Source organism: Aethalodelphis obliquidens, unplaced genomic scaffold (assembly GCF_003676395.1).
Source record: "Aethalodelphis obliquidens isolate GAN/ISIS:26980383/991018 unplaced genomic scaffold, ASM367639v1 scaffold24, whole genome shotgun sequence".
In the NCBI taxonomy this organism is placed as follows: Eukaryota; Metazoa; Chordata; class Mammalia; order Artiodactyla; family Delphinidae; genus Aethalodelphis; species Aethalodelphis obliquidens.
In genome coordinates, this window is record NW_020837968.1 from 18934590 (window position 1) to 18960797 (window position 26208).

Genomic DNA, 26208 nt, shown 5'->3' on the forward strand with positions numbered 1-26208 from the left:
TGCAGGGGACATGGGTTCGTGCCCCGGTTGGGGAAGATCCCACATGCCGCGGAGCGGCTGGGCCCGTGAGCCATGGCTGCTGAGCCTGCACGTCTGGAGCCTGTGCTCCGCAACGGGAGAGGCCACAACAGTGAAAGGCCCACGTACCGCAAAAAAAAAAAAAAAAAAAAGATGGATTGTTCAGTAAACGTTACCCAGGACAAATAAGTAGTCCTCTAGGAAAAAAATTCGGTTGCCGTCTTACCTCATTCTTTACTCCAAAATAAATTCCAGATGGATTGAAGATTTAAACATATTTTTTTAAAAATGAAATAAGAAATATAGAGGGAATTCTAAAACTATAAATGTTAGACTAGGGAAGGTCTTTCTAATCATAAAATCAAAAAGTCATTAAAAGGAAACACAGCTATATTTGACCCTTAGAATTTTTTCAGTCCTCTATGGTGAAAAATATAGAAACAAAGCACAAGACAAACTACAAACTGTGAAAAAAATTATAACCAGTATGAACAGCCAAAGGGCTAATATTCTTAATATATATAAAATTCTTACAGACTAACAAGAAAATGACCAACAATCTAATAAAAAACGGGAGAAAGAAAAACAGTTTTGAGCTAAGGAAAGAAAGTTTGTAAACATATATGAAAAGTATCTCACCGTCACTCATAGATGACATGCCAACTAAAACAAGTGAGATGCTATTATGAGATTAGCAAAAATCTAGATGTTTAGTTATATACTGAGTTAGGAAGCATTAGGTAAAATAGGCACTGTGATATATAACTGGTTGAAAGTATAAGCCAGTACAATTTCTTTGGAGAATAATTTGGCACTACTTTAAAAACTTTAAATGTGCATATCCTGTGATCCAGCAATTCCACATTTTAGCCATCTGCCCTAGAAAAACACTTGCAAATTTATACAAATATGTTTGGGATGTTCACTACAGCATTGTTTGTAATAATGAAAACTTAGAAACCACTTGAATGCCGATAAAATAAATAAATTATGGTGTAAGATTGACTACTACAAAACAGTAAAAAGAAATGAAATATTGAAGCGTGTCTAACTAAATCAGTCAGCATGGCCAGATCTCAAAAACAGACTTTTGATTTCACTGCAGGGGGCCCGGGTTTGATCCCTGGTCAGGAAACCAAGACCCCTGCAAGTCGCGAGGCAAAAAACCCCAAAAGAACAAACAAACCAAAAAAAAAACAAACCAAAACAAACACTTTTGAGTGAAAAAATAAAGAATGATGCCTGATACAATATCATGAAAATAATACTACTAATGTAATTTTAAAACTACATACACCAAACAATACCATATATTTTCTATGAATACATATATAAAGGTTTAGAAGTATTAAAAAGATCTAAAAGGATAATCAGACTACAGTGGTTGGTTACCAGTGGAAGAGGGAAGCAGATCTGGAGGGTGGGTGAAGGTCAAAATTAACTTTTTATTTTTTAGTATAAAACTTTACTTAGGAAAAATTGTAGATTTATAGAAAAGTTGCAAAGATAATACAGAGGTTCCACATGCCCTGCATCCAGCTTTCCCTAATGTTAACGTCTTATATAACCACGGTTTGTCAAAACCAAGAAATTAACATTCGTATAATACTATTAACTAAACCACAGACTTTATTTGGATTTCTCCAGTTTTTCCATTAATGTCCTTTTTTTGTCCCAGAATCCAATTCAGGATACCACATTGTACTTAGAAAATTAACTTTTTAATGTAAAAAAAATTATATGTCATGAGTAATTTAGCATAAATAATAACCAAATTATTATAAAGTATTATTATCAGAAAGAGTGCTATTTTTATTCCTACTGAGTTATTGACCCAAATTCTAAAATAGCATATTGGTGGCTCATTGCATATAAAACTGTATTAAAGATTCCTCTGTTGAGTATGAGGAAATATATTCAATCTGTTAGTGGAAATATAAATTATTACAACTTTTATAAATAGGTTATTAAGTAGTATCTTTCAAAGCTTAAGTGTAAATACCCTTGTAGCAATTACACTTCTAAGGGTTTATTCAACAAATGGAAAATGGACAGTGACTGCTACTGATTTATTTTAAGATGATGAAAATGTCCTAAAATTGGTTGTGGTGATAGTTGCACACCTCTGCGCATATATTAAAACGACTGAATTGTATGCTTTAAATAGGTAAATTGTATGCTATGTTAACTGTATCTCAATAAAGCTACAACAAAAAAGTAGACCTCTGAAGACAGGCTGCCTGCCATTTAGTATCGGCTTTCACTTATTAGCTTTGTGATCTTGAACAAGAAACTTCTCTGTGGACTTCCCTGGTGGCGCAGTGGTTAAGAATCCACCTGCCAATGCAGGTGACATGAGTTTGAGCCCTGGCCCGGGAATATCCCACATGCCATGGAGCAACTAAGCCCGTGCGCCACAACTACTGAGCCTGCACTCTAGAGCCCGAGAGCCACAACTACTGAGCCCACGTGCTACAACTACTGAAGCCCACGGGCCAACAGCGCATGCTCTGCCACAACAGAAGCCACCACAGTGAGAAGCCTGCGCACCACAACATAGAGTAGCCCCCGCTCACTGCAACTAGAGAAAGAAAGCCCACGCGCGGCAGCGAAGACCCAGTGCAGCCAAAAATTAAAAAAAAAACAAAAAAAAACCCTTCTCTGTGTCTGTTTTCTCACCTGAAAAATGGGAAATAAGAAAATAGTAACCTAACTCATGGGGGGTTTGAAGATTAAATCAAAGTAATACATATGAAGTGCTTAGAACAGGATCTGGCACATACTAAGTACTGAATAAACGTTGTTTTTTAATAATTTTCCAGCTCTGAATAGTGCTCTTTAAACAAACACACAGATAGAATACACCAGATTTGAGGCTGTGACTAGGAGAGTAAGAGAACAACGCATATCATGTAACTGAAGATTGAAAGAACTAGGCATGTTAAGACTAGAAAAGAGAAAACTCAGAGGATATAAAATTTTTTCACATAGTTAAAGAAGTCTCATATCATGTCTGTCCTACGTTATATTTGTTCTGTATTGCTCACAAGTAGAAAGGCCTTTGTGAAATAGTCCCAGAAGGAATGATATGCGCCTGGGGAGGAGGGCTTTGGATAGACTTAGGGCAGGATGGTTTCATAGTCACAAAGATCAGAGTTTTCTGTATGTTTGAAAATTTTCCTAGTAAATAGTTGGAGGGAAAAAAAAGAACTTAAAAAAAAAATCCACGGGCTTCCCTGGTGGCGCAGTGGTTGAGAGTCCGCCTGCCGATGCAGGGGACACGGGTTCGGGCCCCGGTCTGGGAAGATCCCACATGCCGCGGAGCGGCTGGGCCCGTGAGCCATGGCCGCTGAGCCTGCCCATCCGGAGCCTGTGCTCCACAACGGGAGAGGCCACAACAGTGAGAGGCCCGCATACCGCCTGAACAGCGGTAAAGCATCCAAATTATCCTAATCTAAACAGCGTTAAAGCATCCAAATTATCCTAATAACACAGCTCTTCTAAAATCAATACAAGAAATAGTTGTTGACTATTCTTGTATTCATTCAACCTTGTATCCGACATCTACTGAGCCAAGAAATGCACACTGTGTGTTAGTTTCAACTGGGTCAAATTTTTAAATTGAATTTTAGATGCTTATGCACACTTGTCCTTGATGTTAAAAAGTTCATATATTTTTGTTCATTTTACAGAGAACGAACATATTTTACTATTTTTTTCGTATTTTACTATTTGAAATGATTATAAAGGTATGTAAAAGTTCTTTGGGTTTTTTTTTGTTTTTGTTTTTGTTTTTGGTAAGGGCATATTGCTGGTAATACCTTTAATTAATTTGATGCCAAATCCTTGGTTGAGAAAATTACCTCTACTGTGATACATCCTACTGGAAAATGTTATAACACTTTTGAAAAAAAAATGAATGGGAAGTAGGGAATAACTATATCAAAAATTATACATTGCATAGGAGAAAATTATTGTATTCTTAAGGTTAATATTTCCTTATCTAATTTTCATTCATTGCTTTGATTCTTACATGTCCACTATAATTTTTCTTTAAAAGATGTCAAAAATGAAAAAGGAGATATGATTTCATGCTCTGTATTTTCCTCTTTTGGATGAAGTCTTCAACATACTTCACTCAATGACAAAGTAAAATGAGTTTTCCCCTCTGATTTCCATGCAAACGCCAAGTTGATTCCAATTTGCCAAATCCATTTGCTGAATGTCCACTATCTCCATGCTTAAAAAAAGAGTGTGCATGGGAATTCCCTGGCGATCCAGTGGTTAGGACTCCATGCTTCCACTGCAGGGGGCACAAAATCCTGGTTCAATCCCTGGTCGGGGAACTAAAATCCCACATGCCTTGTGGTGCAGCCAAAAACAAAAAAAAGAAGAGTGTGCATCTTTAAGACTGAGGACTGGCTTTCTACACTGGCTTAAAGTCCATCAATAAAATAATGCCCTGTTTTAGGTAATTAAAATAGGAGCTGAGCTGAAGTACTGATTTAAAGAACTTGTTACTCAAAATGTCATACAACAATAAATATAAACTTTATTATACTGAGCGATTGCTCACTTCCTTTCAATGAAACAAAATTTTAGCACACACATACCTGTGGAACCATTGCCACCCTCTGATTTCTTTTAGGTGACCTTGTATTTATTTGTCTGTCATCTTCATCAGAAAAGAGCCGACTTCGTTTCGAATTTCTGAAAGGCTATGATAGAAATTTTTTTATTTAATGAAAAGGCCAAACACCTGCCATTTTTGTTCCAAAACACAATTCTATACTTCGAAAATACAGCTAACTCCGAATTAGCAGCAGTATTGAAGGATGAAGAACGGGTAATAAAAAGCACACAAATAATTTCAGATTTTAGAAAGTAGAAAGATACATATGTAGGTAATTTGTTTAGAAATGAAACACCTAGCTGTTAATTAAAACTAGAACCCAAGTCTTCTTCGTATAGTACACTGGCAGTCTTGAATGTTGAAGATAGGAAAATTAAGCTCTGGAAATTCTAGTTCTCATTATGTTGGTGCTTGGATTAATACCAACCAGTTGGGTGTTTCACCTGATAGGTCTATTGGATAGGGCTGGGTTGGGACAAAGTTACTAGATCACTTTAGAGAGTAAATCTAAATGTATATAATATTATACTAGATCTGCTGTCAAAAACTGTTGACAAATTTCCATTTGCAAATAAAAATACAAGATACCTATAACAGATACTTAATAAGTGCATGCAGAACTAAAAAATTTTAAGCATCCAAAGTACATCACACACTTAAGGATTTATAATATGAAAAATTTTACAGTCCATCCTAGGTTCAGAGGCTTAATAGGGAAGAACAACAGAAATAATATCCCAATAGCACCCACATCATTTTTCAAATCCTTCTCCCACCCTTCAAGACAGTTCCATGCTTACTTAGAACTGAAGCCGGTGCAGCGGGCTAGCAACATATGGGAAGCATCCAACTGGGTCAAGGCTAGAGGTATGGACCGGTGAAATTAAACCCACTGAGAGTCTCAACACTGAAGAGCCCTGACAGGAAGTCCCTTCTACCCTGCTCCCCTCCTCTGACCATGGGCAGAGAGGAGGAAGAGAATGATGCTGACAGAAATGCTAACAGCGCGGAGAGTCCTGTACACTCACTGTGGCCAGCTGCCCAGGCTACTGACAGCTACTGTCTAACCTAGCTCCAGGCTTGTTTCATGATTGACCCCTAAAATTTCCTGGCTACCTGGCTGGGCAGGGCAGGAAGAGAGGCCCCGAAAATTGTTAGTCACGCCAATTATATGCTCATCTCTACTTCCCAGCCCTAAATGCATTTATCCTTGACTTACACAAGATTTCAGTACCCTACCACTTATTTATATATCTTTTTGTAGGGACCAGAGCCAGGTACAATCTTTTTATTTTAAAAAAATCTATTAAATTATTAAAAATCTATATTAAAAGTAAGATTTCGGGTTGCTGGAGTTTTTTGGGTTTGCCTACTTAAAGAAACTACAATTACTTAACAAATGCTTAATGATGAACAGATTATCACAGGCTATAGATTATTTATCTAGGTATGATCAAATACTGTTCAATGACACTTAATGACACAAATGCTTGGAGTTGGGGAAAACCCTTGGAAAATTTTTGTAGTGCTGTAAGAATGTGCACGTGACAATAATACAGACAATTTAGCTATCATATTCTAAAGAGTAAGAAAAACTAATTCCTTACCATTTCCACAGCAGAGCCTGTATTCCTGCCTTTCCAAACAGGTGTTTTTTGTAAAGAGCTGTACTTTTCATTCCATGTGTTAGATAAGCTTCCCTCTGTAATAAATAATTATTAATGATATTTAAGTTTAGTTCAACGGATTTCATACTATAAACATGGCCTTTTTAGTAACAGCAATATATCTGAAATATTTACGAATACGGAAAAAATATACTGACCATAATAATTTTAGTTTATTACAAATAAAAAAAATCTTTTCTGTATTTTTTTGTCAAACTCGCTAAATAATCTGACAAGGCAATGCTACTTCAAAGTATTACATTTTCATATTAAAACATGTGTGGCTTATTTCATTTAGTTTTTCAATAATTCCTCTATTCTTATTTGCCAAGAACTACCTCAGTACAATCTGACTGAAAGCAGGCAAGGAAAAATGCGAAAAGCTCCTTTAACCTTGAATTTAGAACATATTTCTGCTTCAACGTGTAAAACACTTGATATCCAAAAATGAAATATGCAGGGGTTTTTCCCTTAATTCAAATAAACGTCTTCAGAGTTGTATGCAACCAGAAAAAATCTGATCAAGTTACCGATTAAGCGTGTTATGAAAATAAAGAAGGCGAGTTTAATGTTTACAAAAAGGATATGTTTATTTAGAGACAGATATAGAAAACTGGAATGAATATACATAAGATAGTTTTATTTCCTTCTAATTACCTGAAAGCATTTTCTAATTTTTGTATAAAAAATTTATATCACTTCTTTAAAAAGAGAAATGGCTTTAATATTGGGAGAAAAAAATTAGTGGAATACTTTTGCAGACATACATTTTAATAAGTACAAAAGGAAAGAGATGGGATGGGGTTGATCCTGCTAGGCAAATAAATTAGGGTAATCCTGGAAGATAAGTGTTCTCAAGCCAGAAGGACTTAATTTGGTAGATCACCAATCCAAAGTATAATACGGTAGCTTTAAAAACTGAAAGTTCTAATGAACCTTTGAGAAGATCTACATTGGTTCCAAATTTACTTATCCAGTAGAATCTTGCTCAAGAGGTAAAATCTCAAAATAAATTATATTAAAAGGATAGGTCTAACGTACTTACACAAAGAAACAGCAAGACCAAGGAACATGTCTAACTTTTTCTCAGAAAAAAATACTATCATTCTTTTATTTCAAGAGACTTGCATTACTACTTATAAGACAAGATTCTTAAAAAACAATTATGTAAAAATACAGCTTAGCCCAGTTGTTTAATAAACGATTTAACTCTAGTAAGAAATGTCTGGAACATTTAGTTAGAAAGTTCTTTAATCAATAATTTTAGGGGGAGAAAACCAAGGGCAGATTCCCCATATGAACTTATTATCACCAGTGAAAACCAATATTTAAAAGCTATAATGAATCATAACTTAGAAAGAAAAGAGAAATACTATATCCAAATAAATTTAATGAAATAAATTCCTAGTTTGTGTCATACCTAAAAGAATCATGCTATGATTCTTACCTTTTAAACTGACGAGGGCTTTCGCTGAAGAGCCTACAATGAAAACAAATCAGTATTACTTCATAATCAAAGTGAGAGAAAAAGAACTTGGTTTAGGGTTAAAAGTGATCCATTTAGTTTTAGTAATGTTGAAGTGACAGTGGAATGTGCAATTAGAAATAATTAGTAGGGCTTCCCTGGTGGCACAGTGGTTGAGAATCCACCTGGCAATGTAGGGGACATGGGTTCGAGCCCTGGTCCGGGAAGATCCCACATGCCACGGAGCAACTAAGCCCGTGCGTCACAACTACTGAGCCTGTGCTCTAGAGCCCGCGAGCCACAACTACTGAGCCCACGTGCTGCAACTACTGAAGCCCACGTGCCTAGAGCCCGTGCTCCGCAACAAGAGAAGCCACCACAATGAGAAGCCTGCACACTGCAACGAAGAGTAGCCCCCGCTCGCCGCAATTAGAGAAAGCCCGTGCACAGCAACAAAGACCCAACACAGCCAAAAATAAATTAATTAAAATAAATAAATTTATTTAAAAAAAAAAAGAAATAACTAGTAGACAATTCAAGCTATTGACCAAAACTCAGACAATGTAAGGAAGAACTGGAGATATTTGGGAGTCTTGTTTGAAGCTGTGAGAACTGGAAACCTTCCCAAGACAGAAAAATGTAGAAAGAGAGGTAAGAGGAAGAGTAGGGACAAAAGTGATTTGGGATCCTCATCCAGAAGTGCTGGAGAAGGAAAAGAGAAAGGGAATTGACATTTATTGAGGCAAAGATCAGAAGTGGTAATAGAGTGGAGAAAACAGAAAATGGAAATGATCCAGGGACTGTCATAGCAGACAATAAGTCCCCTGGAAGTCTAGAATGCAGGTATGTGCAACACTTAAAGATCCAAGCTGGATTAGGGAGCCGGAGGGGTTCACTGACTAAAACATCAGTGCATATTAGAATAACCAGGAAGCTCCCCATACATGCAGAAACTGTGCGATTAATAAAGGCCCTCAGGGAATTCTGTTGCAGGTACCCCTCAGGCCCATTTCAAGAAACACTGGGCTACAGGTTCTGATGTAAATAAAGGATAGGATCTATAGGTGAGGGGAAGTAGGAGAACTGATAGGGAAAGAAGTTTTTATGAGAGAGGGGGAGCACTAAATTGAAAATCTCAGAATTGCATAGGTATACTGCAAAGAAGTTCAAGTCATTTGAAAAATAATAAAGTATGATCTCTCTCACTTACATGTGACACCTTAAAAAAAGCAATAAAAGGGAATTCCCTGGCAGTCCAGTGGTTAGAATTCCACACTTTCACTGCCAAGCGCCTGGGTTCAATCCCTGGTCGGGAACTAAGATCCCACAAGCTGCGTGGCATGGCCAAAAAATAATAATAATAATAAATTTTTTTAAATTAAAAAAACAAAAAACCCCCACCAAACTCACAGATACAGAGAACAAATTGGTGGTTGTCAGAGGCAGGGGGTGGGGGACAGGCAAAATAGGTGAAAGGGGTCAAAAGGTACAAACTTCCAGTTATAAGATAAATAAATTCTGGGGATGTAATGTAAAGCATGATAACTATAGTTAACAATACTGTATTATATATTTGAAAGTTGCTGAAAGAATAGATCTTAAAAGTTTTCATCACAAGAAAACAAAACAAAATTGTAACTGTGTGGTGATTAGTAGTTAGTAAGTAACTAAACTTACTGTGGCAATTGTTTTGCAACATATACAAATATCAAATCATTGTGCTGTACACCTAAAACTAATACAATGTTATATGTTAATTATATCTCAATAAAAGAAAATAAACTAACAGGGGAAAAAACCTTTCTATGCTTCAAAATAGAAATTATTCACATAATTATTAATGAGCAAAATCTCCCTCTTTAAATTTAAAAATCTGTTTATAACACCTTTTTTTTCTTTTACTATAGTCAAATTATTATTTATCATTCCTCATTTTTAAATTTGTTTTATTTTAGAACCAGCTATTTCTCATCTCAGTTACTCTGACATCCGTTTATGTTTAAAAAAATATAATCTAAGACCAGGCAGTAGTGATGTTATTTGAAAGGTTAGCCTTTTACTTACATTGAGGAAAAACAGATTTGTAAGTGGCTTGTTAAAAATGTCTGTCAACATCTGTAAGGAGCCTGTCCAGTATGACATTACACAAAACACAAAAATAAATAAATAAAAGATGATCTCAGGGAATAAAGTAAGATAGAAGAACATGAACTAAGTACAAAAATCAGAGACGACAGATTAATTCTCCTTGGTTTTTAACAAAAGCAGCAATGATTTACAACTCACATAAATGGACAACAGGCGTTAAACGAGAAGAAACAGATAAAGTACCATGGTTCTGGCTATGAAACATTTTTATGTATCTCAGATCTCTAAACCTCAACTGACTTCTCTGCAAGGCAGTATGAGAGGCTTGTCAGACAACCCACCAACATCAAAGCCATTCTTGCTTTCCCCCTACTCTCCTGCCTAGATGTGGAGAATGGTTAACAGGACACGTTAACAGCTTCTGTATGGCAAAGTGAAGTTTAATGACCAAAGGCAGTAAAGTTGTAGGGGGAAAAGTGGGGGAGAGAGCCCATAAAGCCTTGCTAAGAAGCCTCAAAAAATACAACACAACTGGGAAAGCAGCAGTAGTAGACAGGGCACGACGTGTCAGTGTAGCTACCAAGAAAAACGTGGTTCATTTGAGAAAAAGTGGTAATCATTCATTCATTCATTCAGTGAATATGTGTAGAGTGCTGCCTGCATCCTGGCCCCTGCTCTAGTCACTGAGGGTATGGACAGCACGCAAAACAGACAAAGTCCATGCTCCTGATGCTCTTTACATTCTAGCGAGGGGGAAACAGACAGACAGACAGACACACACACATACCACGGGACAATAAGCACTACCGGAAAAAAAATAAAGCAGGATAATAAGGATAGGGAATGTGGGGTGGGAGTTGGTGGAGGGAAGACTATTTCTCTATAAGGTGCTCATGATTAGCTTCTCTGAAACGTGATATTTGAGCAGAGATCTGAAGGAAGAGGTGTGAGTTGTAAGGATATTCATTCCAGCTCCAAGAAGGCAGGGACTGTATCTTGCAGACTCTGACCTACCACCTTTAACCTTCTTCCCTTCTTGAGAGATAGTATAGCATAGTGGTTAAGAACACAGATGGAGACTAGCTGTGTTTGAATCTTGGCTCTGCCACTGTCTTACTGTGTTATCTTAAGCAAGTTACTTAACCTCTCTGTGCTACTTATTCTTCTTTTGTAAAATGGGGATTAAATGAGTTAGTATATGTAAAAGTGCTTAGAGAAAAATGCACATAGTACAGGACAAATTTTTAGACCATGCTTATTGTTTGTATTACTTTGATCAATCAAAAAAAAAAGATTAGGTTAAGAACATGTATTTTACAGGCAGGTGAATTCAATTAAGTTAGACTCCTGCTTTAACTGGGTATGTTCATTCATTCTACATATATTCATTGAATACCTACCACAGCACTATTCTAGGGACTGGGGTTAACTGAAGGAAAAGCTAGACAAGGCCTCTGTTCTCAGGGAAGTTTACACTGTAGTGGGAGGAGACATACAATAAACAAGTATATAAAATGACAGCTACACTGGTGGCAGCTGCTGTAAAGGAAATAACCAAGGGATCACAGCGTGGGGAGTAACTAACTTTACACAGGGTGGGTAGGGAAGGCTTCTCTGAGGAGGTAACATGTGAAAAGGTCTAGCCATGAGAGGACAGGGGGGCAAAGCAATGAGTCAGGCTGGTAGAAACAGCAGGTAAAAAAGCCCCGAGGTAGAACATTTAGAATATTCTAGGAAGGGTGGGGGCATTATGTTTGGGAAGTCACTGGCAAGAGAAGGGTGGTTATGAAAGAAAGAACAGAGAAGTAAGCCAGCTGTCATGCATGGAACTGGAACGCAAGCATGAAGAAAAACAGAAATGGCACCTTCTCTGGTGGGACTTCTAACCAAAGCTAACCAAACAATCACAGTAACAAATATAAAGCTGCAACTGTGACAGCTGCCACTAAGAAATTACACAGTGGTGTGAAAAGATTTAATAAGAAGATGTATTATTTGTCAGGGAGGACAGAAGCTTAAAATGGGATCTAAAGGATAAGCAGCACTTAACTGGAAGTGAGAGGAAGGAAGAGCATTCCAGGTAGAGAGAACAGCATGTGCAAAAAAGAAAGCCTAGTGAGTATAGGGAATGAAAAAGGTCCAATTTAGTTCAAAGGGATAGAATGAGAGGAAGAGTGGTACAAAATGTAGCTGGAGAGGTGGGGAATGGCCAGACCACAAAGGGTCTTGTAGTTAGTAAAGTGTTTTCAGCAATAGGATGACATAACATACATTCTGAAAGGATCACTCTGGCTGTGTGTAGGTTGGGGGGGAGGGTTTGGGTGGTGGATTGATGGGAGGCTGAAGCGATTAATGCAGAAGAGATGGTGACAGCTTGGACCAGGATGAAGGTGAGAAGTAGGTAAAACCGAGAGACATTTAGAAGGTAAAAGTTACAAGATTCAGTAAAGGCTTAATTATGGGAAGTGTGGAAGACAACCTCAATCTAGGTTTTAGATGACTGCACAGCGGAGCCATTCATTACGACCGGAACCACTGGAAGTATCTCTGTACTGCAGTAGGATTATGAGGTAGATCTTGAACCCATAAAGTCTGAGGGGCCTCTGAGGCATCTGAGAGAAGATGTGAAATGGGCAAGAGATATTAAACACAGAAGCCCAGAGGAAAGATCTGGGCTGAAGATAGCCTCAGCTACCTCATTAGTAAGAGTACTTACCTCAACTGGAATGAGGATTAAATGAGCAAATGTATACAGTATGCTTTGCACAGCACCTGGTTCATAGTTAGTACTAAATAGATAGTAGCTTTTATTATTGTTAATGTTATACTGACTGTTGGATAACTTACAAACTAGTCCCCTTGACTAAAACTGGCAAAGAGACATATCACTACTTCTAGTATCAAACTGAAATCACTTCTGCTGCAGTTTCATTAACCATGCCTCTTACCCTACATTCAATTCCATATAAATTAAGCATTCATATATACCTGATTTATGGCACTGTGTGACAAACCAGGTAAAGCAATCCCTGCTTTCAACCAGCTGTGGTCAAGCTAAACAAGACATATATCGCACAAGCTAAGGTGCACGCCCACACACACCCTAGTGTATCAGAGATGTCACAAAGCAATATAAGTGATTATCTTATATAGCTTGAGAGTGTAGTTGTAATTTGAACCCTAGTATGAGTCCCAAGTGTCTGCAAAGAACCAGAGTAAATCCTCAATAAAAGTTTAATGATAATGAGCAAATATTCTAAATGACAGTTATCTAGTGGGTGGGACTTCCAAGTGGTGATAAAACATCTTTACGACAAAGAGATCAAGGACTTCCAGATGACGAGCACACTGTGTTTAGCAGGCCCACCTTTATTTAGAAGCATCCTAAATCACAATCGACTGTATTCTCCAAATAAGAAACAATAAAATTCATTGGTGGTCTACGGCTATGCCTTATCCAATACAGTAGCCGCTAGACACACATGACTATTTAAACTTAAATTAACAAAAATCAAACGAAATTTAAGTCATTCTAGCCACATCTTAAGAGTTCCATAGCCACATATGGTTAAGTGGCTACCCTACTGGACATCGCAAAACACAACATTTCCATCACTGAGAAAGTTCTACTGGAATTCCGCGCTGGTCTAGAGCAAATTTAAAACACAAACGCTCTTAATACAACTTTTCACCAGTCTGGCAACTTGAACTTTCAACCTTACAGCACATTAAGAATATACGACCCCACAAGGAAAACAGAATTGGCTGTGTTCAGTTCTCACTTTAAAAGTGTCTTGCACAGATAAATTTAACAGTTGTTTCTATTACAGTAAAAACTCTCACAAATGATATATATACATAAACCGAATAGTGAGTGTGCATCAGGACCCATCTGTAATTAACTGAAAGATGTGCCTTTATCTTTTATACTTTATATCAATACAATATTGTAAATTACAAAATTAAGTTCTATTGTGCTTAAACTACAGAATTAGTGCTTTTACTTACTAAACACAAGTGAGCATCCACGTCTGAGGTGGCAGAATGAGTAAACGTGGTTAAAGGAGGCAATGCACAGGGTGGGTGTCAGGAAGAGTACTGAATATGCCTGTGGTGATGGTCACATCCATGCGTAAAGGTACCCCAGTGATTCCTAAGACACATATGCAGAGAAGAAAGTCTGCGGGATGGGGGCTGCCTGAACACTTGTGTACCCAGTCTGGATTATCTCTGGAAAGGTCCACAGCCACCTGTGGTCCCAGGGGAAGGGGTCAGCCCTTTGACACGGAAATGCTTCCAGGGGTGGACACACCGGAGGAGGGAGGGGAGGGCAGTGATGATCATAAGTGCCTACAGCGGCAGGAACTGTCACAGGACAGGATCAGAGGCCGGGACAAGAAGGAGAGCTGTGACCACCCCCTCCCCAGCCCGAGCCCTTCCCGGCCCCCAAAAGCGAGTTACATAACCCCGCCAGGCGTCTCTCCGCGCCGGGCGAGCGGTGCAGGCGGGGAGGACAGCCCCCGCGGCCGGCGGTCACTCTTCCCCCACCGCGGCCGGGGGCCCGAGCCGGGCCAGGAGAGCAGCCACCGCCTCCGCCCCGCCCGGGTTGGGCCCCCGGGCTTTCGGTTTCCGGCCCTGGCTCTCACACAACCCCACAAACCAATACACAGACACCATAACAAAGGCGGCGACGCGGCGGCAACACCGGGGTGGAAGGACTAGGGGACCACAGCGGGGCTGGCAGTCAGCCCACTTGCCCGGCAGAGGGCACGGCCGCCCGTCCCGGCCGGATGCAACCCGGGGGCAGGCGGACGGCGGGAAGAGTGGGGGTGCTTTGAGGTGCTACTCACTCTCGTCAGGCAACTGGTCGAGCTCCGCCATCTTGAACGAGCCGCGCCGCTTTTTCAAAGGCTGCCCGCCGCGGTGCATTGTGGGGCGGAGACTGTCTTTGCGAGGGAGGTTCGAATGCGGAGCTCGCTGCCCGCGGTGCGGCGCACCGCGGCGCTACTCCCGCCGCTGCTGGCTGAGGCGGGCCCGGCTCCGCCCGCGCCTGCCCTGGGAGGGGGTGCAGCCAAGTGGGGCCGCGCCTCGCCCCTCCGCTCCCGCCCCCGGCCGGGCCGGAGGGAGGGGGAGGGAGGCCGCGCCGCCAGGCCCGTCTCGCGCCGCCCCTACCTGGGCCCGGCGCCGGAGCGCGGGGAGAGCGGGGGGAGCGGCGCGAGCTGCAGTGTCCCGCCCGGCCCGGTTCCCGGTCCGCGCCGCCCGCCCCCTCCGGGGCTCGCTCCCGGCGCGCGTTTCGAGTCTCGCGCTGCAGCTGCGGGAACTGTAGGCTGTTTATTCCGAGTGGGGAAAAGGAGGGAAGGTGGGAAGGAGGCCCCGGCCGGCTGAGAAGAGGGCGGGGGGGCAGGGAAGCGGCACCCGTAGGCCCGGCGCGGGGAGAAGCCCCAGGTTTTCGGCCTCATTTCCCTAGGGGGTTCTACCCGAAGTAAAATTTTCGCGGCTCTCCAAGCCCACGTTTCTCCGGCGTCTCCATCCCCTCCTTTCTCCGGAGAGCTGGGGGAGGGCCGGGGAGGAGGGCTCAGGCCGCGGCAACCCCACAGCTTGCCCGCCCAGGACTCGCGGTGCCCGCAGCCCCTCGGGAGCCTGGGCCACCCCTCCTGAATGCCGGAACCGGAGTTGCGTGGAGCTCGGAGAGACCTTGAGAGGTCATGAAGTTAGTCATTTAGGTCGGCAGCTGAAGAACTGTTTTGCTCAGCTCTTTCACCCATTCACACTAGACCATGTAGTGAGCTGGGAGAGAATTACAGAAACAAAAACCGAGAGTGACACTTAAAGATGATGAAGTACCCTGATCGAAATGTTATGAGAACACAATGAGAATTCATCCAGTTTTGAAAGAAGCTCAGGGAAAGATTTCACAAATCCTGTCTATAACAGCGTCCAGTAATAAACCACTCTTGCTTTTCAGCAATTCATCTGACAAATGTTATTGAGCTCCAGTCCTTTTTTTCCAGGGATGTAAGGGGGCGGGCGGGGCGGGGGGGGATAGTTAAGCAATGAGAGTACAACACGGGTGAACTCCAAGAACTAAAAAATTAAAAGGTGGTAGACAGATGAGGACAGCAGAACACACAGGCCGGCCCAGGCTAAGGAGCTGAACTTGCTAAGAGCACTAGAGCAATGGGTGGTGGGGTTTTAAAGTATAGGACTGGCATGTTTCCATTTGTGTTGTAGAACACAAATGTGGGAAACGAATTGGAGTGTGACAAAATGAGAGTTCTGGAAACCAGTCAGGAGGAAGCTTGTTGGGGCAGGCAGGCAAAGGAGAGGAGAGATCTGTACCAGCCACCCTAGAGTTTCAGAGGATGGACTCTGGAGCCCCAAGTCTTGGCTGGAATTCTGGCTGCTAGTTATATAATCTCAGGCAAGTTTGTTTATTAATTCTCTGTGCCTCAGTTTCTCAAGTGTAAAAGGCAGATAATAACAGGGTTGTTTTGAGCATAAATGCCTTGGTAAACATAAAGACCTTGTAATAGTTCCTAGAACACATTTTGGCTCAAATATTAGCTATTGCCACCACCACTTTGGAATGGGAAGTATCACTGGATGCTAACTTCGTGCCTTGGGTAACTGGGTACCGCCACTTACTGAGGTTGGAGGTGAAGCAGGGTGTGAAGGAGAGGGGGATGAAAAATTAAATTTTACAAAGTAATCCTTCATAGGTAACTTAACCCTCCTGTGCCTTCTAATCACATTTTGATCTATCTTATGTGACGATGAAAAACAACTGATGGCAAACCAGGTTTTATCTTAAGGCAGTTTTCATACACACACAACAGCAGGTCTGCTGTTTAAACAGACATTTTTACGCTATTTCTCTGATCATCTGCATTTTAAAGAAGGACCCTAAATGAGTCTTCTCACACTCTGAAGCCTGAAGCTGTATCCCAGCCTCAGATCTACCACTTATTAGCTGTGTGACTGCAAACAAAGCACTTTATTATTTTCAGTGAGGGTCTTTATTGGATATTTGTGAGGGAGATTTTTATAATCTTTGGCTTACTTGATCCTCCCAACAATCTGGTAACTTGTTCAAGGGCAACATTGACCGGGTGATAGAATCAGGAATCCGGCCCCTCTCAGAGCCTCAGTTTCTCCCTCTGTGATGTTAGGATAACACATCCATCACAAGGTTGTTAAATTTCCTCGAATTGTGTATTCCAATTTAAAATGACATGATTGTATGTGTCATTGTTTGCTTAAAGAAAAAAAAAAAACAAATTTTGACAAGGTCACTAAAGTCATGAAAATAAATCATAAGGGAAATAAACATAGCCACATTTTAGGGACTTATTTGGTCATTTCCAGTCCCATGGCCCATTTATCAAATATTGAGTTATTTCTGTGTTAACTTGTGTGCTTCAAAGGACACTATCAAGAAAGCAAAAGACAGCCTTCAGAATGGGAGAAAATATTTGCACATCGTATACCTAATAAGGGACTTGTAGCCACAATATATAAAGAAATCTTACAATTTGCTAATAAAAAGACAACCCAATTCAAAAATGGGCAAAGAATCCAAAGAAGACAAAAAAGCCAATAAGCACATGAAAAGATGCTCAACATCTTTAGTCATTAGGGAAACACAAATCAAAACCACAATGAGATATCATTTCACACCCACTGGGGTGGCTATAATCAACAAGACAGATAATAACAAGTGTTGACAAGGTAGTGGAGAAATTGGAATCTGTGTATAGCTTGTAGGAATGTAAAATGGTGCAGCTACTATGGAAATAGTATGGCAGTTCTTCAAAAAAATTAAACAGCATAACCATATGATCTAGCAATTCCACTTCTGAGTGAGTATATAGCCAAAAGAATTGAAAGCAGGGTCTTGAAGAAATACTTGTACAACCATATTCATAGACGCATTATTCACAATAGTCAAGAGGTGGAAGCAACCCAGGTGTCCATCAATGGTGAATGGATAAACAAAATGTGATATATACATACAATGGGATATTATTCCTCAGCCTTAAAAAGGAAGGAAATTCTAACATATGCACAATATGGATTAACTTTGAAGACATCATGCTAAGTAAAATAAGCCAGTCACAAAAAGACAGATATTGTATGATTCCACTTACATAAGGTACCTAGAATAGTCACATTCATAGAGACAGAAAGGAGAACGGTGGTTGCCAGGGATTGGGAGAGGGGGAAATGGGCAGTTACCGTTTAGTGGGTATGGAGTTTATTTTGGAAAGATAAAGTTCTGAGATGGATGTGGTAATGTTTGCATAGCAGTGTGAATGTACATAATGCTACTGAACTGTACATTTAAAAATAGTTTAAATGGCTAATTTTACATTATGTATACTTTACCACTATAAAAAAAATACAGTCCTGGCAGTCCAGTGGTTAGGACTCTGCGCTTTCACTGCCGAGGGCCCGTGTTCGATCCCTGGTGGGGGAACTAAGGTCACACAAGCCTCGCCCGCAGTGCAGCCAAAAAAAAAAAGTACACATTGCACAAACAGGAAGCACAATGTGATCTCATTTACAAGTATATATGCATAGACTAAAATCCAGAACAAAAGATATACAGTGGTGGCTGTCTCTGGGTGGTAGGATTATGGGTGATTTTTTTTTCTTTATATCTATAGTTATTATTTTTCTACAGTAAGATTTTTGTTACTTTCATAATAAAAGTGGTTGTTGAAAAAATTGGTATATAATATAATAATAATAATAATAATGGAATATTATTCAGCCGTAAAAAGAAATGAAGTACTAATACATGCTACGACTAGATGAACCTTGAAAACATTATGCTAAGTGAAAGAAGCCAGCCATAAAAGACAACATATTGTATGATTCCATTTATATAAAATGTCCTGAACAGGCAAATCCATAGAGACAGAAAGTACAATAGGTTAATTGCTGCCTAGGGCTGGAGTTGGGAGGTGGGGGAGGTGGGGGGAGAGTTGGGAGTAACTGTTAAATGATACAGTGTTTCTTCTTGGAGTGAGGAAAGTGTTCTAAAATTGACTGATTGCAGTGATGGCTGCACACCTCTGTGCATGTACTACAACCCACTGAATTTTAAAATGGATGAATTTTATGCTATGTGAATTATATCTCAATAAAGCTGTTACATGAAAAATCTTACTTTTAGACTTTTTGGGTTTTGTCTCAATCTAAAATCTTTGGTAGTCACTTTTTGTAGAATCCTTTTCTTGGTCACTTAATGAAGATGCAAAATCAACCGCACTCTGCTGGGCAATTTTATTTTTATTTATTTATTTATATATTTTTTAATGAATTTATCTTTTTTTTTTCCGGTACGCGGGCCTCTCACTGTTGTGGCCTCTCCCGTTGCGGAGCACAGGCTCCGGACGCACAGGCTCAGCGGCCATGGCTCACGGGCCCAGACGCTCCACGGCATGTGGGATCTTCCCAGACCAGGGCACGAACCAGCGTCCCCTGCATCGGCAGGCGGACTCTCAGCCACTGCGCCACCAGGGAAGCCCTGAATTTATCTCTTTTTTTAAACATCTTTATTGGAGTATAATTGCTTTACAATGGTGTGTTAGTTTCTGCTTTATAACAAAGTGAATCTGCTATACATATACATATATCCCCATATCTCTTCCCTCTTGCATCTCCCTCCCTCCCTCCCTCCCTATCCCACCCCTCTAGGTGGTCACAAAGCACCGAGCTGACCTCCCTGTGCTATGCAGCTGCTTCCCACTAGCTATCTATTTTACGTTTGGTAGTGTATATATGTCCATACCACTCTCTCACTTTGTCCCAGCTTACCCTTCCCCCTGCCCGTGTCCTCAAGTTCATTCTCTAGTATGTCTGCATGTTTATTACCATCTTGTGCTGGGCAATTTTAAATGATAGCTGCAAACAAAAGACTGATATCAAACTGCTTTCCTTCCCACTTTGTCTTTTCTGCCAAACATTCTACTTACTATTCTGCAAACTATGCTGGAAAGAAACTGCTTTTCCTGTTGGACCCAAGTGGCTACAGGAAGGTGCAGACTGAATTCCTGACAGATCCTGTTTTTTAGAATGAAACTTAGGGGGGTCATCAAACACCAGTTTCTCCTCAGACCCAGATGAAAGTGTCATTTGGTTAAAAAACAACAACAGCAACAACAGAGGAGGGGATTATTAAGCCTGTTTCCAGGACTGTAGTGCGAATTAAATGAGATCACTTATGTAAAACACCTGGCCCACATCCCAGCACATAAACACCAGCTCCCTGCCACTCTTTCCTACATCTTGTTTCCCTAAATTGTACCAAGAAGGAACTAAGTGTTGTTAGTTGTATTTCTGAGAAACTACTTCTAAAGACATTATGCTCAGCAAAGTTTAGTGGTGTATCCCAGGTTATTTAAGGAGGCCTCTGTTTTTCAGTCTGCAAAATGGAGCCAACCCTAAGGAAAACCATCACTTCCTTGAAGGAATAAGAGCAACCTCTTTCACCAGGTACCTTTAGTAACAAACTATGAAAACGTTGTAATAGATCAAACCATGGGAGGGAAAGTAGAAAGACATATTCCCCACACAAATGAACACACTCCATCATTGTCCAGAATTTTCTAAATGAATTGGGGGACATCAGCTAAGGAGCACATGAGACCAGACTACCCAAGAAGGAGTGCCTTGTCATCAAAGCTCCCCAGCCAGAAAGATGGCTTCATGCAGTGGATTTATGGATTCCAACCCGGAAAGACTGCCCCTTCAGGACATGTATGTGTCCATGGCATGTAAGAAAACATTGAATTGGATAATCACTGATTTTGCTTTCTCTTCTTAACCCCCAGATTCTAAGCAATTCAACAGGGTGAAATTATCCATCAGTTGATCAGCAAATATTTATTAAGCACCTACTGTGTGGCATAAATTAGGCAACATTCAATGTGACATTGTGCCTACCCTTACAGATTGTACAGTCTAATGGAAAACACAGATTCTTTAGGAGATTACAGTAGCATGATGAGTGCTACCTTGAGGTTGAGGACAGGATGCTATAAGAGAATAGAGTAGGGAGGGGCGGGGAGCAGGAAAGTTTCCTCAGGGAAATGGTCTCTAAACTGAGACCTGAAGAATGAGTAGAAGTTAGGGAAAGGAAGTAGAAGAAGAAAGTAGTATTATTATTCGCAGAGGGTCATGTGCAAAGGCCCAGAGGTGAGAATGTAAATGACTTTTATTCCAGGAACTTTAAGTAGCTCAGGATGGCTGGAGAGTAAGATATGGCAAGAGGAAAAACCTGAGAAATAAACTGGGGTCACACAAGAGTCAGGGGGAGCTTTGAGAAACTTTTCCTGAAGTGGGTTTTGCTAGCTATGGAGGTAGGTGCCTCACAGATGTCCAGGCCGTCGGTTGACGGCCCCAGCTGCTGCACCCTAAGATGTGCTCAGCATTTGTGCTGATGCCATGCTCTCCCCAGGCTGCTGCTCCTAGCCAGTGACTGAGCATGGCAGAGCTGCTAGCGCCAGGCCATTTGTCCTCAACATGGGCCCCCCTTAATGTACAATCTTGGCACTGGGGCTCCTGCATGGCATGGTCTGGATTGGCTGCGTGCTTATGTACAGAGCTGCCTGCAGCATGTGACCCTCGGCAACACTGTTGAACACAATAAAGGATGTTCTGTGACCATTGGTCTGTGTTTGGGGTGCAGGATATACCAGCTTGTCAGCATTAATAGTTGTTTCTTTGGTGGAGCCTCAGGGATTTCAATGATTGGGGCTGGTAGTGGAGCTAGAATATGCCTACACCGTCAGCTCACTCCAACAGATTCCCACAATGAGTCAATTTTGGACTCCTTGGTACACAAGCCAATGGTGGTTTGAGACCTGGAGACAAAGCGCATCCTGTGTGATCCAGCAGTGGGAGGACAAAGAAGCCTGTGCCTGAGATCTCCAGCCCCCTTCCTTGCATAACTTCTCCTGCTGTTACTCTACTGTATCCTTTGCCTGTAAAACAAACAAACAGAAACACTGTTCTGTGCTAAGAGTGGAGCGTAATGTAAACTGTGGACTTCAGGTGATAACAATGTGTCCATGTGGGTTCATCAGCTGTAACAAATGTACCACTCTGGTGGGGGACGCTGAAAACGGGAAGCCGTGCTGTGGGACGCGTGTATATAAGAAACCTCCTTCCCTTCCATTCAATTTTGCTACTAAAATTGTTCTTTAAAAAAAAGTCTAAAAACACACAAACAAAAAATGCAGGTAGGGCTTCCCTGGTGGCGCAGTGGTTCAGAGTCCGCCTGCCGATGCAAGGGATGTGGGTTCGTGCCCCGGTCCGGGAGGATCCCACATGCCGCGGAGCAGCTGGGCCCGTGAGCCATGGCCGCTGAGCCTGCGTGTCCAGAGCCTGTGCTCCGCAACGGGAGAGGCCACAACAGTGAGAGGCCCGCGTACTGCAAAACAAAACAAAACAAAACAAAAAAAAAAACGCGGGTATATAAGAAACCTTCTTCCCTTCCATTCAATTTTGCTACTAAAATTGTTCTAAAAAAAAAGTCTAAAAACACACAAACAAAAAACTATGAGTATAAACCGTTGGAGTCCTGTGAGTCCTTTCAGCAATCAAACATGTAAGGTGTTTAAAGCATAATTAGCACAGCCTCCCCACTGGCCTGGCCAAGATATCCTCAGAGCTGCACTGCAATTGGAAGCTCCTCCTATGAGATGCTCCTTCCCTTCCCTTCCCTTCCCTTCCCTTCCCTTCCCTTCTCTTCCCTTCCCTTCTTTTCCCTTCCTTTCCCTTCTCTTTTATAAGTGTCAGACCTGCAATCTGGTCTGAGGCTCTCCCCACAACCTCATGATCCCTCTCTGCTATATCTTTCAGAAGTGTTTCCCCAAATAAATCTTCTGCATATCTGATTCTATCCTGACATCTGCTTCTCAGAGAACCTGAACTGGAACAGTAGGTATTAGGAAATAGTCTGGAAAAGCAGGTGGTACAATGGATTTTGAACTGGATAACTCATCATCTGGCTGGCAGGGACTATCCCAACCCAAGTGGAATGTGGAGCGTAATGCCTGCCACATGGTGACTGAAGATTCCACCTGTGGTGTCCTGGGAAATATACCAGGGCAGGGGAACACACCTTTGCTGGTGCCATGACTCAGGCATTGAAAGAAAAGGGGAAAATAGTGCTTATGAGGACAGTGGAGTTGGCTGGTTATTACTAAATTACACTGACGTCCTATATAGGGATAATGAAAAAAAAAAGTTATCAAACACCTAAACACTCAGTGGAGAGCCAGAGGGCCTCATTGGTAGCTTATAAGGAGGCCTTTGTCACCTCCTTGAAGCGTGAACACAGCTAAGGGGTAAGAGCAGGACTTAATAGCTTGAGCTTCAGAGACATTTAATCTCTCTGCCAAGGCAGGTTTGTTATGCTAAGGTTAGAGTCCTAGTTGAGAAAACCTGAGGTCCTTTGACAGCGACACATGGAAAGGAGACTTTTAGGGGGATGCCCCTGAGGATCTGGCTCTGCAGACTCTCCGGAACCTGCAGAGTTGCAGAGGTGTCCAGCCCTCCTTTAAGAGCTAGCACTCCTCCCATGCAGGAAGACACTGCAGAATCTTCTCTCTGACAAAACAATAAGTTTCTGACTCAGGAGTGATGAGAATGATGCATGGCCTATTGAAAATAACAGAGGCCAGATGGCAGTGCTTAATCATGGGAAAGCAGGGGGCTGCATTTACCATAAAAATTGGCAAGGTTGGGGCTTCCCTGGTGGCGCAGTGGTTGGGAGTCTGCCTGCCGATGCAGGGGACACGGGTTCGTGCCCTGGTCCGGGAAGATCCCACATGCCGCGGAGCGGCTGGGCCCGTGAGCCATGGCCGCTGAGCCTGCACATCCGGAGCCTGTGCTCCACAACGGGAGAGGCCACAACAGTGAGAGGCCTACGTACCGCCAAAAAAAAAAAAAAAATTGTCAAGGTTGAAGGGACAGCCAAGGGGAGTTGACCCACAGGGACATGTGGAAATGGAAATAGTTAATAGGACATGGTGTCTCTAGGGGCAAAATAGATGGGTAGCCAGCAAAGCAGGTACTTAATATCTACAATCAAGACAAGACTGGAGGAGTAGGAATGGGAGGGCAGTCACCCTAATGAAAGGCCTTGATGCCTTGCTCATTTCCCAGACCTGAGTCAAATTTCAGATCTGGAACTCATTGATTGGAGAGCTGGCCAGGTCCCTAGGAGGGAGCGCCCTGGAGCAGTGTGGCAAGTGTACACTGGAATGATTCCTAGTTGTTCCTCAAAGGGACCTATATATTCAGGTGACTGTACACTGAGGAAAGGGGGATACCCAGATGTTTCAAGGACTATCAAACACATATCTGAGTTTGATAGTCATAGGCCTGAAGTCATCATCAACCTCCTTTAAAGTTGGGTATATGGGGTAGAGACAGGAAGTCATAAACGGAGTCCTGGCTTCCAGTAAGTCCAGTGGGTCTGTGGACTCACTTGGTGATCATTTCCTCAGTCCCTGAGAGTAGAAGTTGGCAGTTAGAGGATCCCCCTCATTGGGTCCTTGGCCTGTGGGATAAGAAGAGCTACTGTAGTGGGGAAGGTTAAAAGGGTAAGTGGAGCCTCTGAAACTACCCTCTGTTTCTCCCCACAGGATATGAAATCAAAACCAGAATCAAATCCTGGGGGAGAGGATGGTGAAGATTGTGTCACCATCAAAGATCTGAAAGATCTAAAGGATGTCAAGTCTCAGATTTTATTCTTTTTAATCTAAGTTTAATAGAGACCAGTTTTTCAGTACTTGTAAAACCATTCAGCCACACTTTCATGTCCATGTCAGTTCAACGAACTGATTCAAAAAAATTACCTCAACATGTAAGGAGAAAAGTCTGTGCGATCATTTTAAACCACGAAGTTATCCTGATTACACCATTGGCTCCTTTTCTCAAGAGTCCTCTAGTTCTTCCTTGGACACGTAACAATAGCTCTTAATCCCACAGGGATAGGAATCCAAAGCTACATTCTTCCTCCCAAACAAAATGTACCCAATTTCTCCCCAAATATCATCAGATTGAGCCTTGTAGTGAATTTGCGTTAAAAAATTAACGTCTTCTGGGGAAACCTGTGCCATGGGAATTGCTAATTCAGCTTTTAAAGACCTCTGTGCTGCCCTTAGTCCAATTGCATCATTTTCTTCAAGTTCTCCTTTATGACTTAATGGATAACTACAAGTGTTGGTAAAACAACCTGGAAAGGAAATTTTAGCATCTGACCTCTGCTGTAGCAGTAGCTTATTTTCTGTGTTGAATACGATGACACTTAAGGCTCAGTGCAATAGTCTTTTCTCAATGTTTTCTTTCAAGTGAGAATTCATTTTAGTTCTAGGTCCAATTTTGTTGTAATTTTCATGGATAAGAATATACATCGCTGCCAGAAATGAAAACTGTTGCTCATCAAAATTGTCAATATTTATTTCAGGCATTGTTAGCACATGTCTGTTCTGTCCTGAATATCCTTGCTCCTCCAGGACATGCAGGTCACGGTTGATTGGCTCAAAGGTAACTCTTACCCAAGATTTTCTTTCTCACACTTTGCCACAGGTGATTGGTTCAAGGATGGGAAACTGAATCAGTGATTCTCTCCTGTACGGATTGCCGAATGGGATCCATAAGAGTGGACTTAGTCACTTTCCAAATGGTTACACAGTAGAGCACAAATTTGTCCTTTTCTCTGTCTATGTTTTCTGTCTTGTGGCTAGAAAAAGCCCGTCCACAGAGAAAAGAAAGTGGTGGACTCACAGGAGGCTCAGAGAGAAGAGAGGGATTGAACACCAGCCGTGTTCCCAGGCCTCTTTCCATTTCTTTGCTTCTGAGGCCCGGCTGCACTCCCGCCCTGGGGTTTCTCTCAACCCAATGCCTCACTATCCTGTATTTCTATACTGTAGTTAAACTAAACTGCATATGAGCGAAGGATGAGAGGCAAAGAAGGAAAATGAGAACAGCTTAATTTATTTGATGGGTGAATGTTGGCCTTTATTTTTATGTCTGTGAATAATTTGCATCACAACCAATTTTTAGATTTTTTTTAAAAAATTGAAGCATAACATACATTTACTAAAATGTACATCTTAAATTTATAACATCTTGACAATTTTTTTCTTTTTAAATCAACTTTATTGAAGTAAAGTTTATATATAATAACATGTACCCATTTTAAGTGTATAGTTTGAATTTTGACACCTGTGTATACATCATTAAAGTTAAGATACACAACATTTTCTTTTTTTTTTTTTTTCAGCTGTGCTGCTCACATGCAGGATCTTAATTCCCTG

The 26208-nt window shown here is 41.4% G+C and overlaps 1 protein-coding gene and 1 pseudogene across 1 annotated transcript in view; both read right to left on the reverse strand.

The window, feature by feature from the left end:
- The window catches only part of LIN9 (lin-9 DREAM MuvB core complex component), a 110569-nt gene extending 95558 nt beyond the window's left edge, over positions 1-15011 (reverse strand). The window contains exons 1-4 of the mRNA XM_027122350.1: positions 14722-15011; positions 7766-7798; positions 6259-6353; positions 4632-4736 (exon numbers count right to left, since the gene is read on the reverse strand). Coding sequence (XP_026978151.1) covers positions 4632-4736; positions 6259-6353; positions 7766-7798; positions 14722-14800 — 312 coding nt within the window. The 5' untranslated portion in view covers positions 14801-15011. The remainder of the gene's footprint in view (positions 1-4631; positions 4737-6258; positions 6354-7765; positions 7799-14721) is intronic.
- Positions 15012-24745: 9734 nt separating this feature from the next.
- On the reverse strand, positions 24746-25377 carry LOC113628652 (isopentenyl-diphosphate Delta-isomerase 1-like; annotated as a pseudogene).
- Between the last annotated feature and the right edge of the window lie 831 nt (positions 25378-26208).